Source organism: Pipra filicauda, unplaced genomic scaffold, assembly GCF_003945595.2.
Source record: "Pipra filicauda isolate LSUMZ 115617 unplaced genomic scaffold, ASM394559v2 scaffold150_size2825430_pilon, whole genome shotgun sequence".
Classification (NCBI taxonomy): domain Eukaryota; kingdom Metazoa; phylum Chordata; class Aves; order Passeriformes; family Pipridae; genus Pipra; species Pipra filicauda.
The window spans coordinates 2,679,295-2,693,145 of NW_024103996.1; the positions used below are offsets into that span (position 1 = coordinate 2,679,295).

Here is a 13,851-nt window from a genome sequence, read left to right on the forward strand (position 1 = left end):
GCAGTTCTTCTTGGATAAACTCCTCTCTGAGCAGCACTCAAACCAAGCCTTCTCATCATCTCTTTGGGAACAGAAATAGTGTTTTACCACATTAAAGCTTTAAACAATCCAAGTCCCCCATTCCCCCATTTTTTTTAATATATCCTACAAGTCTGTACCTGAACCTGAAGTCTTAGAAACTCAACATTAACAGAAAAATTCCTTCTGGAAGGAAAGCAAAGATGCCTCCATGAGTTATCCAAATTGTTTCATGAGTATATTTACATCAGCTTTCCACCACTGAATTTGGCTCCAGTCTGACTTCTAACAAGGCATCAGCTTGACAGAAGAAATGATCTGAACAAAAGCCAGCCCACAGACAAACTCCAAAGAGCATCATGGATTGCCCCAAGAAAACAAATCCACGTGTACTCTCAGCGTGATGACAGAGCAAATGCTAAATGAATATACATATGTGCACAGAAAATGTCAGTGCAGCCCAACTTCCAGGAAGAGAAAAATAAGATACAGAGTACAGAAAAAATGGGCATTCACTCTATTAGTGCAAGCACTAAAACCCCAGCAAAGCACCAGTCACTCAGTGAATCCCACTCTGTAGGTCTGTGTAAGGTAATACAGTGAAAGAATGCAGTAAATAAGAATATTGCAGTCAGCCCAGGTCAAGTGAAATGTGAGATTAGAAAACATCAGGAAGACAGAACAAGGTTGCCCAGAGAAGCTGTGGTTGCCCCATCCCTGGAAGCATCCAAGGCCAGGTTGGACGGGGCTTGGAGCAGCCTGGGCTGGTGAAAGGTGTCCCTGCCCATGGCAGGGGGTGGGACTGGATGGGCTTTCAAGTCCCTTCCAACTCAAATCAGTCTGGGATTCTGTGATTTCCAACGGCAAAGGGTTTAAACAAACATCCAGAATGCCAAGTACCCAAGAACAACTTTGCTTTATTAATGTGATTTATTGTTATATTGACTCCATTCGGGATTGTCCTTTGCACAGCACTTACAGTTGGAAGAAAACAGCCCAAGTTCCTGGTTACCTACTTTCCTTGACCTGTATCCATGCAAAGGTTTCCCTACAGATGTACCCAAATTCTTCTCAAAGCCCAGTCACTGCACTTAGATAATACTTCCAGTCAAATTAAATTTCCACTCGTTCTTTGAAATTATCCTTCTTCTTTAACATTTGATTTTCCATTTTATGACTTTTATTTTAATTCTATACTTACAGCTTCACTTTTTATGCCACTACAGCACCTGAATTTGTCACACTGTGTGTTGTTTTGGTTTTTTTTTAATTATCAGCTGTGCTGACTGACTTAGCCAAATTCCTCTCAACTGTTTTCCAACAGCCTGGTCTCCTTGGTTCCTCAAAGTCCTGACTCCAGTTAAGTAACAGTCACTATTATCTAGAGGTTTGAGTCCTTCAGGCAGAAAAGAAAAGATAGGAATTCTCTGAATAAGCCTTAGAGGTGCCCTGGATCCTTCACCACAGCAAATCCATGGGGAGAGCACCAGCTCCTGGCTACTGGTAAACAGGACATTTTTCCAGCAATATCAGTTTCTATTCCCAACACCCTGTTAATAAAAGGACATCCATCCTGTTACTCCTGGAAAAGGCACCACCAGGATTTACTTCCACAGGCCCTGGGGGTATGGGCTTCTCCTCTTTGTCTTACATCACTATTCCTCCAAAAATTCAATGCAAAATCCAGGAAAAGGCTATGGAATGTGCTGCTCTATCATCTTTTGCCTCAAATCACTGACAACTGCTCAAGTTAATTAAGTAGTAATTCATATATTGCTCTCTCAAAAAAAAAAAGCAAAAAAAAAAAAGCTGAATTCTTACCAGTTTCTTATTTTGGAGACTAATGAAAGGCAACATTAATAACTTTAAAGATTATAGAGAACTGAAGTACTTTGCACCATCAAATGCCACGCAGAAAAAGCAAAGTGATTTATTCACATACTTTCAGAATTACTAAAATTTAGTCTTAAAGCCAATTCTAAGATGCTTGCAGGGGGGAAGAAAGAACTATTATAGATGAGCAAAAGGAGAAAAATGTGTTTTGGCTGAACATTTTGGTAAATGAGGATAACCATGTGTTTTTACTGACTTATTTTTAAGAAAATTAAAGGAGAATTATTAAACAACAATTTTCCAAAACTTAAAATCGGCTTCAGAAATTGTCCTGTGAAGAGCACTGCCAACTTTCAGAGGAAAACTCATACTTGAGGGAGGAATTTAATGATGATTTTTTTGTTTGCTTCTTTTCTAAACCACTCAAGGACATGCGGTGATCTTGTTTAACAATGTCAGAATACTCTGAAGAAAAGACAAGACTTTGGCAACTTGGAGGAAAAGTTTCACAGACAACATAATTAACAGCAACACTAAACAAAGATCAGACCTTCAAAGCAAACTACATGTAAATTAAGGCTGAAAACAATGCTCAGTCTTAATTTTAACAGCAGTGTTGTGAAGGCAACATCAATATATTGATCACCATGAAATACCTCTAATTACTAACAAGCACCAGGGAAGACTGAGGGGAAAAACAACACCAATATCACAAAAAGCAGCTCAATCCTATGTGCTGGTTCCTGTGTTCCACAGCCCCCATTCCCAGTGCGTTGCTGTGGAGCTACGATCCCATCTTTGCTCTGAAATCCTAAAAGCATATCCCGATTTTTTGCTAAACGCCCTCTTAGGCTCGGAGCCTGCCAGGCTGCAGTGGATCCGATGTGCTCTGCATGTGAAACACCCGGAATACCGGAATAAACACCACTGGAAACACCGCAATAAACTCGGAGTTGCCTCCCAAGTTGTACCCGAGCAGTGGCATTCCCTGTCAGTGGTATTCCCCCTGGACACAGGGAAACTCATTAACGTGCCAATCTCATCATTATTCCCACCCACCCCCCCATCCCAAGCTCCCCTCGTGCACAAGCTCAACTCCCAGCTGATCCATCCCCTCTCCTGAGTCACGACAGAACGATCCCGTTCCCTGGAATGACTCACTCCCGGCTCAATGACCCACCCACCCACACTCCCAGTCTGCTGCTGGAGCAGCCACGAGAACAAGGGATCACTCCATGGCAACCAAGCACAAAAATTACACAGAGGGCACAGTCTGCAAATGTGAAATATTTGCTTTGGTGGCTGCCATCAGCTCTGACTTCCCCAGGCTTTGGGTGCACTGAGCCAGCTGACGAATGCACAGGAAAAATGTAGAGAAGGCAAGTTTTATTTAAAAGAAGCAAAATATGCCAACTCCACTGCCAGCAGCCTGTGTTCGTGTGTGAACCTAAGAGTGACCTCCATGCAACACATTCTCATGTTCACATCCCTTCTGCATGAGAGGAGAAAACATCAGAGCTTTCTCCGGGTGTAAGAGCTGGGTATTGCACCTTGGAAATAACATAAACCAGCTTATTTGGGAGCAGAGCTGTGATATCACCTCCCCTTGAAAGCAAACTCCCCCTCTCCCTTAGTGCTATCCTTCATAGCCAAGGAAAAGTGCAATCCCACAGAGCTTGTTTGCAGTGTATTTCAGGATAAAAGTCTCAGCTATATGGCAAACAGTATCCCTGTTCCCATTTAACTTGGGATTCTTCTGTTTGCTCAGAGACTTGTACTGCTTTAAAGCAAAACAAAGGCTGGATAACACACAAACTCAGGAGATGCTTTTGCTGCACCCAGACAACGTAATTCAAGACAAACAACCACCATCCACTCACAGAGGAAGGGGCATGGAGAAGGCAGGGAAGTCAGCACAGAGAACCCAACTCCTACTGTGAGGAGCAGAAGTTCCAGCAGTTCCATGAACTCACCATTCTGGGTAAGTTTTGTTGAACAAACTAGAGTAGAAATCTGGAAAGAGTCTTTGCTGATGGTGCAGCTCCCAAGGTTCTGCATGCTCTTCCCTGTTGCTGAGTGTCCCTTTTCCTCCAGTTCTATTTTGGTGGAAGGCAGACTCAGATAGGTCGAGGCATCCTCCAGCTTCTTGGCTTCTGCCTGCAGTGATGTTTTAAACACGAGAAAATATCAAGTAAAAACCTTGGTAATAATAAAATTTTAACATTTACAGTGGATTTTCTTAGGTTTTGGAGCTATTCAGTGGGTCTTTAACAACAAAAATTTAGCACCAAGATAAGAGACAAGATGTGATTATTTAAAAGAGCTACAGAAGTAACTTCTCCCAACCCACACGGAACTAAGTAACAAGTGCCTTTGAAATTAAAATGCCCAGAAAAAACATATTCAAGTTTTAATCCTCAATCTGCCACACACACAAACTGCACAGTACTCGCTATTTAGTTGTTTGATCTACAGAACAGTCTAGAACACATTTTTCTGGGGAATTCTGGAACAGAAGTCAGTCAGCAGAGCTATGGAAAGTCAAAATTCTACCTTGTAAACTATAAGGTCATGTTCTCCATCTCTCAGAGTTGTCCCATCATATCTCATGAGCTTCACAAACGCCAGGGCAAATATTTTCTCAGATTTATCTTTGGCTGTTACAAAAAAGAAAAAAGACAAATCACCACAAAATTAAGTATTTGATACTTCTACAGACAGTACACCTAAATCTCAAAGATGTGGGTGATCATAGCAAAGATTCTCCTATGAACAAAGTGTACAAGGAATTAGGAGAGTCTTCTAAACATGAGATAGAGCCAAAAAAAAAAGCAAAATAAACACATCAATTGACCAGATGCTTCAACAGTAACCAGATGCTTCATATTTCTATATTATCTGTTCTTTCCAAAAGCTTTATTAAGGCAACTTTTTAAAAATAAAACTGCAATGTGACACATTTAGAAAGTCCAGGTTTTTTAGAAGAATGGCAGTGTTTGGAAGCAAGAACGAGGATTTAAAGATCAGCACTGAGGATGTCAGGGCACAGAGCCCTGACAACAGACATTTGAAGGGGGAACATGAGATCCAAAACAGAAATTGGATCCATAATTACACAGCTGAAGTGCCTAAGCTTCTGAAAACTGACCCACTCTACAGCAACATGAACTAGAAAATGCATTGTTTGCTCTCATTGTTCAAAACCAACTGTCAAAAGTTAAATAAAAACAAAGCATCAGGACAAGTAGAGATCACAAAGTTACGAAGTAAAACCAGAAGGAAAGTGCAATCAACCTGAGACAGCCCAAGGAGCCTGTGAGAAAGCCCTGCAGCCCTAAGGAATGACCTCTTTTTATTATTTAGACTGTGGCCAACCTAAATATTTGAGTCATAAAAACATTTCTAACTCCACTAATTTGTAGCACACAGTCATAATTTTGACACTTATGACACTGACTTTGGCACATTGTTTTCCTTAGCAACTATCATCCTCTGAATTAAGTAAATATTTTATTAATCAAACTTCATAATCCCAAAGTCTTTAATTTCTGATGCTAAGCTAACTGTAAACTCTTTCACATAACCATTGGTAAATATTTTTACTACTCTCTACCCACCTACCTCTAAGAGATACAATACCACAACCCCTTTGAGTTACTAATGGAAAGATTTATTCCATTAGTAATAAATTCCACTTGCTCCTTTTCATTTGATTTGGAGAAAACAATGGTCAGGAAAGGAAAAACTTGCTGTGGACAGGTAAGAGTGAGGAAGGCGTAAAGCGGAAAAGAGGCATAAAACAAGCAGGCAAGAAACTTAATCCTGCACTAAAATGGCAACAGCCAGTTACAGCTTGGGAATGTTATGCCTGTTTGAGGAGATTTTGGCACCAGTGACAAGAGCCATAATGAAGAGGCTGAGCTACTCACAGTCCTGTGACGAGCGGTGGCGGAAGGTGAACCTCAGATGGCTGCGGTTCACGTCCTCGATGGGGATTGCGACCTTCACGCGTCGGGAGAGAGGATGGAGGAAGGAAAAAGTCAGTACAGCACCCAAAATCTCACCTAGACATCTTCCAGCAAGACACCTGACACTTCCAAACAGATTAATGTTTAAAAATCCCAGCAGAACATCTGGGTTTCTGCCACTTTCTGTCTCACTGACTCAACAAAAGCACCTTTGGACTCAAAACGATGTTGTGGGGAGTAGCTCTAAGTCCCTTCCCAGCACACAGACCCTGCTCCCACTGCCTACAGCCAGACAGGATGTATTTTATGCAGCCAACATCAGCCTCCTCTGTAATATCCAAACTTGGCATTGAAGTGAAAAGGTTATTAGCCAAGCAAATGGACCAAGCTTAAAGCACAATCAGACAGATCCCAAAACAGTGATGAGTTCAATGCTATGGCAATTGTGTTTTAACCTTAATATTCTGCCTCTCTAGGTCAGCTCCATGGAAATAAAGCAAAACCATTCCTAAAGAGATGTTGGAGGGCCCCCACAACAGTTGACCAAAGGATGAAATAAAGTTCAATATGCAATAAAAGTCAAATCCTTCCTTAGCTGAACTATTCCTTGTCCTGCTAAACACAACTACCAGCACTGAATTTCCCCAGTTTTGTTTCTCAAGCCTTCTCACTGAAATATATATTTAATGCATATTAACACACAGAGAAAGTTATTTTAAGAGTTTATATACCTTTACAGTCTCAAACCAGCGAGGCTGCTTTACTTGGTAATAGATCACTGACTTGTACTCTGAGATGGCTTCATCACCAGCACCAGGAAAAATAACACTCTTCAAAACACAAACGAAAGAGAAAGTGTTTGTATGTCTCAAACTTGTCTTTTTCATTCAAATAAACAAAACAAAAAACAAAAATCAGTGAAGTAGGTCAAAATAAGACAGAATGGCTCTTGCTCAAAGCTCCTCATGAAATTAATATCAAAGGACATCACTGATATGGCAAGATGTATTTAATTATGACAAAGGAGCAAGTGTGGTTGAAAATAAAAATTGGGACTTCAGCTGACAAGTACAGAAAAAGACGTAGAAAAGGCTTAAACAGATATGTATCAAAATCAAAAGGCCCAGCCATTAAATACTTTAATACCTCTAATCTCTTGCCATCTTCATCATAAACAGACACTGTAACTTCCACATTCTTTGCTGTGGTTTTACTGCCTTTGTCAAAATCTCCCTGAACTAAGGTGACATAGATGTCATTCCGAACATCACCTGAAAGGCAGAGCAAAGCACAAAGTAATTCACAATTTTCACAGTAAACCCAGTGATTTGTGAAACCAGTGACACACAGAAACAACAATCAGATTTACACGTGGCAAAACATTTAAAACACCAGTTCCACCTGTTTTAGTTTTACACAGTTTTCATTATTCATTTGTAAGAATCAGTTTCCACACAGGTGTAAATTTAGTCCATGCCCAGTTATTTTGCAATTTAAAAATATTTAACAGCCTACAGAGTTCTGTTTAACTTGTTACATTGGGAAGTGGTTTGATGTTTTCACTGGTTTGGGGGTTGCAGGGGAGGGTTATTTTTAGCTTTATGTCTTAAAATGCTCTTCAGCTACACCCCAATTCAACTGAAATTTTGCAAATTAACTGGGGAAACGAGGGATTTCCAATAATTTCCCGAGGCAGATGGTTTATGTGCCAACATATGATCAAAACAAGGTGCTGAGGCACTTCCACCATACGGGATAGAGAGTAAAACATCTGACAAACACATCTGCCAGCAACCACAGGGAGACCTGGCACTGGGATGGGCTTTGGAAACATCTCATGGATCCTCTAGAGTCCATCAATCTGAGGAGGACAGTGCAGGGTTCTGCCCTTGCTTGTGGCAGGTTTTATTTTGAGAAGCACCACGTTCCATTTTGTGGGGTTTTTTTTTTTTGGTAAACACCTGAATTAAACATCCTCTGAACGCACATATTAAATAAAGATGATTCAGCTTTCTTTCAAATACATTCTCTAAATCTGGTACAGACCTTAAGAGACTTGCATATCTCTAAATCAAGCCTGTTCCTCTAAAACTGTTTCAGGTTTGGATTCATCACAGGAGATAAGTTTTACATGTGCCCTTGCTATGGGGATGATATAAAGCGTGCACTTTGTATAGGTTTTTTTTTTTTTCACTGGAAAAAAAAGGAGAATTTCCACAGCCACTGGGATTTCATGGTTTTTTGGAGGGAGTGGTACTTTTATTTATTGATGCAGCACATGTGGCAGGTATTACTAAATATTTTACATTTATTGGAGACAAAATCTTTTGATGACCCCTTTTTTCTAATATGCAACATACGTCAATTTTTTTATTTTTTCATTTCTCCCCAAATTTTCCACACGTACAGACATGTAAAGCAGGTTAAAATATAACAAAGCATTAATTCATACTGGCTTACCAGGCATAATAATCTCAGGAAAGCCCATTTTCCGAGCCACAGCTGTTGACCTGTCCACTAAGTGTGGAAACTCCTTCCTAATCTGATGGATATCTCCTGGAAGAAGTTTCAAAGTCACCCACAAACCTGTTGCGTAAAAAAAACCCACAATTATTAAACTGGTGGGATTTATTCCTAGTTACTAAAGATTTCTTTTTACAAATTGAAAAAAATGTAAGAACATTCAAATAATTAAGACACATTAAGATAACATTTAGGACACAAAGTATTTTAAAACACTCAAAAAACTCCTGCCACTTCAAGCAAAAATATGAGTGAAGCACACAGAAGCACGTCTGATTACGTTCCAGTGTTTCTGATGAAACTGAACTGGAAAAAAGAAAAGAGGCAACAATGATTTGCATGGAAAAATAAAGTATTATAACCAAGGAATACCAGCAGATCCCTACCCCAAAATGATTCATCACCACCACCCCATAAGTTGTTTTTACTGCTCTGAGCACAGAGAAATCTACAGCATCAGTTTTACACAGCTGATATTTTTCTCTTCAGAAGCAAAAGAAGCCACTAAAAAGCTGCTGCTTTGCCAACTAACATCAGGCATACTTGGTACAGTAAAAAGAAAGATGCCAAAATGGAAAAAAACCATAAAAATAAAAAAAAAAAACCAACCTCAAAAAGTCTTCCACTTGGTAAAGTGACTGGCAATCAAGTTTAAGCATGAAATAATCACAGCAGCAATTTGCAGAGGAAAATCCTCAAATTAAAATCTATGAAAAACACCCCAAAAATATCCATCTATGAAACAAATTGTGGGTTATCCTGCACCACAATTAACTGTACATTCATTTTGTACACAGTTGGCAGCTTGCTGTCTCCTCTGTGTTATCTCTGTAAAAGGCTCTGTGCTGACTTGCTGCCAGAGATGGTTCTGACAGCAGCTATTTCACCAAACAGCAACTGTACCTGCACTGACTGGGTAAGGAACAACTCAATCTTTCCCTCTTTGCTTGGGCATTTCTTTCTTTTTTTTAGGGAAGGAATCTGAAATGAATCCAAAAAGCTGAAACGTTTCCTCCTTTCTGATACACACTGGCTGTACGTGAAAACAAGGGGAGGAAAAGCAGATCTAAATTTTCCTCTTTAGCTAAAGGATAATCCAAAAATAAGGTTTATGTAGATTTTTATCTGCTATTAATTAGTAAAGAAAAAAATTCAGGAAAAAGTATATCATCTTCCTTGGGTCTCTTGTGCAGATATGGCTTAAGTGATATAGTGAAACACAGTGTCTGGGGAAAACTCTGCATTAGTTTGCATAACTCTGTATTAATCCAGAATCCCAGGAAAATATTGAAGCCAGTAATAACTGGACAGATCATGAAGTTTTGTATACACACAAGAATAAACCAAGCCAGACTTGAGAAGCTGAGTTTCATGCCAGCTGTGTACACTGAATTCTGAGCAGCCCCTAAGAGAAGGTACCACTGCAGGTCTGAGAGGGCTCGGGCTCCATCCTCACCACCTGCAGGCTCAGGTGGGGGTAGTGCTGCAGGAACAATGCCCTGGTCTTCCTGGGAGGGAGCCAAATGTTGCAAGTGCAGCTGCAGAGTGGAAAAATAGGGCAAAGGAAAAGAAGGAAGAGAATATACCTCTCCCTTTCACATGAGGAGGCCAAAATCCACAGCTTAAGGGCACAACGGCCAACTCCTGAGTCATAATTTCCAGCATGGAATCACAGAATTGTTAAGGTTGGAAGGGACCTCTGGAGATCATCCAGTCCAACCCACTGCCAAGGCAGGGTCACCCAGAGCAGGTGACACCAGAACACATCCACGTGGGTTTGGAATGTCTCCAGAGAGGGAGACTCCACAGCCTCCCTAGGCAGCTGTTCCAGTGCTCTGCCACCCTCAATGGAAGGAAGTTCTTCCTCATGTTGAAGTGGGACTTCTTGTGTTTTAGTTTATGGCCATTGCTCCTCATCCTGTCACTGGGCACCACTGAGAAGAGTCTGACACCATCCTCTGATATCCCTTGGAGATATTTATATGGACTGATGAGATCCCATGTCAGCCTTCTCTTCTCCACACTAAAGAGGCCCAGTTCCCACAGTCTCTCCTCATAAGAGAGATGCTCCAGACCCCTAATCATCTCTCCAGTAGCTCCAGTAGAAACATAAAGACATCCAAGACATGAACAGTGATGCATCCTGTAGAGTCAACGTGGGGCAGGGGGAAAAGATGTAGGGCAGGGGGGCATATCAGGATGAGCCCTGAAGGTGGGAGGAGTCATGCCAACACCTTTTCTGTCACCAAAGAGCAGTGAACAAGCAAAATTCAAATCATCATCATGTTGCAAATCAGGAGACGAGCAGTTTTAGGCACTGGGGTGTAGATAAAGAAAGGCACCTACCCTGACCCTTGTGGTTGACTTCTTTAGCAGCAATCACTTTGTTTATAACAGTCTGAAGGAAATCATTCTCCCCTGCCACCCTGGGTGAAAAACGGGATGATATGTTCAGCTGCTTGTGTCGAATGGCGTCATCCAACGCTAGCCTGGAGGATGCACATGACGACCAACACCAGGAAACAAAGGGGCACAGAAAACCAGAAGTCACAGTGACAAGGGAACACAAAAGATCGTATCATAGTTGTGACAAAGAGTGTTTATTAGTCAACGCAAGACAGAGGACAGGAAAGGTGACAAGAAAGACAGAGGAAGATCATTAATCAGAAGAACGCTGGTCTACCAGAGAGTACAGCACACCTGGCATGTTACTGCTCCCCTCAGGGACATGCACAGACCCACTGCCCTCCTCCGTGAGCAGAGGAAGGTCTCCCACCTCAGAACCCCCAGTTAAGCAGTGAAAACCTACACAGGCAGTTTTCCCTTTAATATAAATACATATATACAGCAGGCTGGCCCTGCAACACCTCCAGGGGCACCTCTGCCATTCCACAGGTAAAGCAGCAGTGCAGGGTGTCTGAAGGAAAAGCTACCATAAATCTCACAGAAAAAGGAGGAGAAAAGCAGATAACCCAAACGTTCTGTTAAACTTGGGGAATAAATGGAAAGATGGGAACTATAAATAAACAGCAGCATTAAGTGGCATTGAAGTAATCTCGCCAAGTGCTTTTGACAGCCAATGTGTCGGTGGCTAGTGAATGAATACAAACAAACAAAGATGTGAAAACAGAATTGTGTGTGGTACAACAGAAACAAAGCATGGAATGAGGAGAAAAATGTGGCTCATATGAACAGCATAAGCCTACGTTGGAAATAACAACACCAGCGCTCAGCATGCGATTCCACGTTATTCATGTTCTTTGGAACACACTTTTTTCAGAAGAATGTTTTAAATTTATTACAGGGGGAAAGAAAAAAAAAAGTCACATTGTACATCTTTTCCAAAAATTTGATTTGTCTACACAGAAAAAAAATAAATCAGTGTTAATGGAGCAGAAAACTAGATGTTCCATTAGCATCCACTTTGATACACAAATGTTCATTTTCATTGCTTACTTCCACAGTCACTAAAAAATAAACTTGCTATTGTTTACCTCGCAATAAACATATGCTACTCTTCCCTAAAAACCTATGGTTTCCTTGCAAAATGGAATTGTACTTTGATTTTCTCATTAACACCTTCTGCAGCACCTGCATGTCTTGCAGTCCTCTCACCAGCCCTACACCTTCAAACCACAAGGGCTTCCTGAATTAGGCCTATTTTTCAAAATAAAGTTGATTTGAGATAACATTATTTCAAGCTTCCTTTCTTTTTAATATTATTAAACCCCCTCTGAATACCATTAGTGTATCAATCAAGGAACTTAGGTCCCATAACTATGTTTTGCCTTTTGGAACAGATGGCACTCCAGCATTTCCCACAACGGGAAAACTAAACACCCATATTTTATGCACTTTTATTTGCCTTATCCTTCTACCTTTCCTTGCTTCATGGAACAACAAAAACCCCTATGATCTATGGATGGAACAGAGTATTTCCCACACATTCTTATTTGTTAATAAGTTTTTGCTTCTAAAAGCAGTTTCTCTACACATATCTATATATTCCATGTCAACAAGCTCAGAGTCAGTGTGGGAAGGTCTGTGGTTTCAGACAACTAGAATTAAGACCAAGTCCATGTAGACACTGATCTCCCTGATTCTGTGAGCAGGTGTATCCAACCACCAAAATATTTAAGGTTTCTGGTAAAAGTCTGGCATGATAAAGTTGAATTATGAGAAGATATTGCAGGAGGTTTATCAAGCCATCCTTCTCATTACTGTGGCTATGAAATTCCATCTCCTACCAAGGAAAAGACAAATGTTATCATTTACTAAATCCACAGAAGTCACCTGCACTGGATGTTGGTAACACTGCTGGTCTTTATCCATCTCAGGCAGAGATAAACTCAGAATGAACTTATTCAAGTGTTTCAACTCTCACATATTATCACCCTGATTATCACCATGTTTAAATAAAAACAAAACAGTGCTGCAAAACTGGGAATGCAGGCTTTAAACTCAAACTTAAGAAACCCCAAAAGTTATGGCTAATGGGAAATAATCAAGAAGATATATTAGCACGTACTACTCAAAATAAAATACCTCACTAAATAAATTAATTTCAGAATACCGACTGTTTTTTTAAAAATCAAAGTTGAATTCTTAATATTTTCCCTTCTGCTATTCTTTAAACTCTTTCCTACTTACGGTTGGAATGGGATGAAGTGCTGCTTGTCCTCATCATCAACCTTCCCGTTAATTATGTCAGTAACATCCATCACTGCAAAGAAAAACAAAGGGTACTGAATTAAGGGATTAACATGGGAAGAGGGGGGCAAAGGGAACACCCCGGGGGAGTAGAAGCAACAGAACAACCCAGAAGAGGGACAGAATTATTAACTATGTAATCTCAGAATTTTCCTATGGAACAACAACACATTGCAAATAACCTTTGGCACCTCTAACACAAGTCCTGGAAGCTACAGTAATTGGTTTGATACATGAGTCTGATTACATTTGGAACAACTCTGAGTTTATACAACCCCACAGGAGTTTCACACACCCAGTTTCTGTGCAAGAGATGATATGGACAGATCCAGCACAGTTACCTGCCACCCCAAAAGGTCTCCGGAGTCCGGACGTGAGTTTCCTGGTGTTGTTGTCCCTCAGCTCCATTCTGCCAACTCTTACAATCTGACACACAAAACTGATTTTCTCTCTCTTCAGGTCTTTGCTACCCAGGTCCTAGAAAGAGCAGTTTCACCAGGTTACTTCATAATAATTGGATTTCAAGTTCCGTTTCAGTAGGCAGAAGGTTTGCTGTTCAGAAGGTTTGCCTTTACTGTGCAAGCCTCTAGCACCAAGGCAAAGTGTTTTTGTTATAGCATATAAACATCTTATCTTGACTTCTGTGTAAATTAATTGCTTTGGAGGCCAAACCATTTATAATATGTTAAAAATTCAAAGAGCAGTTTTAGCTTTAGCCTGGAGTTGAGAATGTTTAGTGGATCACTTATGGGAAATGCCTCATGTGAGCCTTTGCCAGCGTAGAATCCCTGACTGGTTT

At 40.6% G+C, this 13,851-nt stretch overlaps 1 protein-coding gene across 2 annotated transcripts in view; it reads right to left on the reverse strand.

Annotated features, from left to right (window-relative positions):
- The window catches only part of DOCK1 (dedicator of cytokinesis 1), a 277,725-nt gene that overhangs the window by 223,191 nt on the left and 40,683 nt on the right, over positions 1-13,851 (reverse strand). The window contains exons 10-18 of one of the 2 annotated variants that reach the window (XM_039378955.1): positions 13,394-13,529; positions 12,993-13,065; positions 10,689-10,831; positions 8,280-8,405; positions 6,966-7,090; positions 6,551-6,649; positions 5,781-5,853; positions 4,405-4,508; positions 3,825-4,008 (exon numbers count right to left, since the gene is read on the reverse strand). In XM_039378955.1, the coding sequence (XP_039234889.1) occupies positions 3,825-4,008; positions 4,405-4,508; positions 5,781-5,853; positions 6,551-6,649; positions 6,966-7,090; positions 8,280-8,405; positions 10,689-10,831; positions 12,993-13,065; positions 13,394-13,529 (1,063 nt within the window). The remainder of the gene's footprint in view (positions 1-3,824; positions 4,009-4,404; positions 4,509-5,780; positions 5,854-6,550; positions 6,650-6,965; positions 7,091-8,279; positions 8,406-10,688; positions 10,832-12,992; positions 13,066-13,393; positions 13,530-13,851) is intronic. The other variant, XM_027737067.2, reaches the window with a different exon arrangement.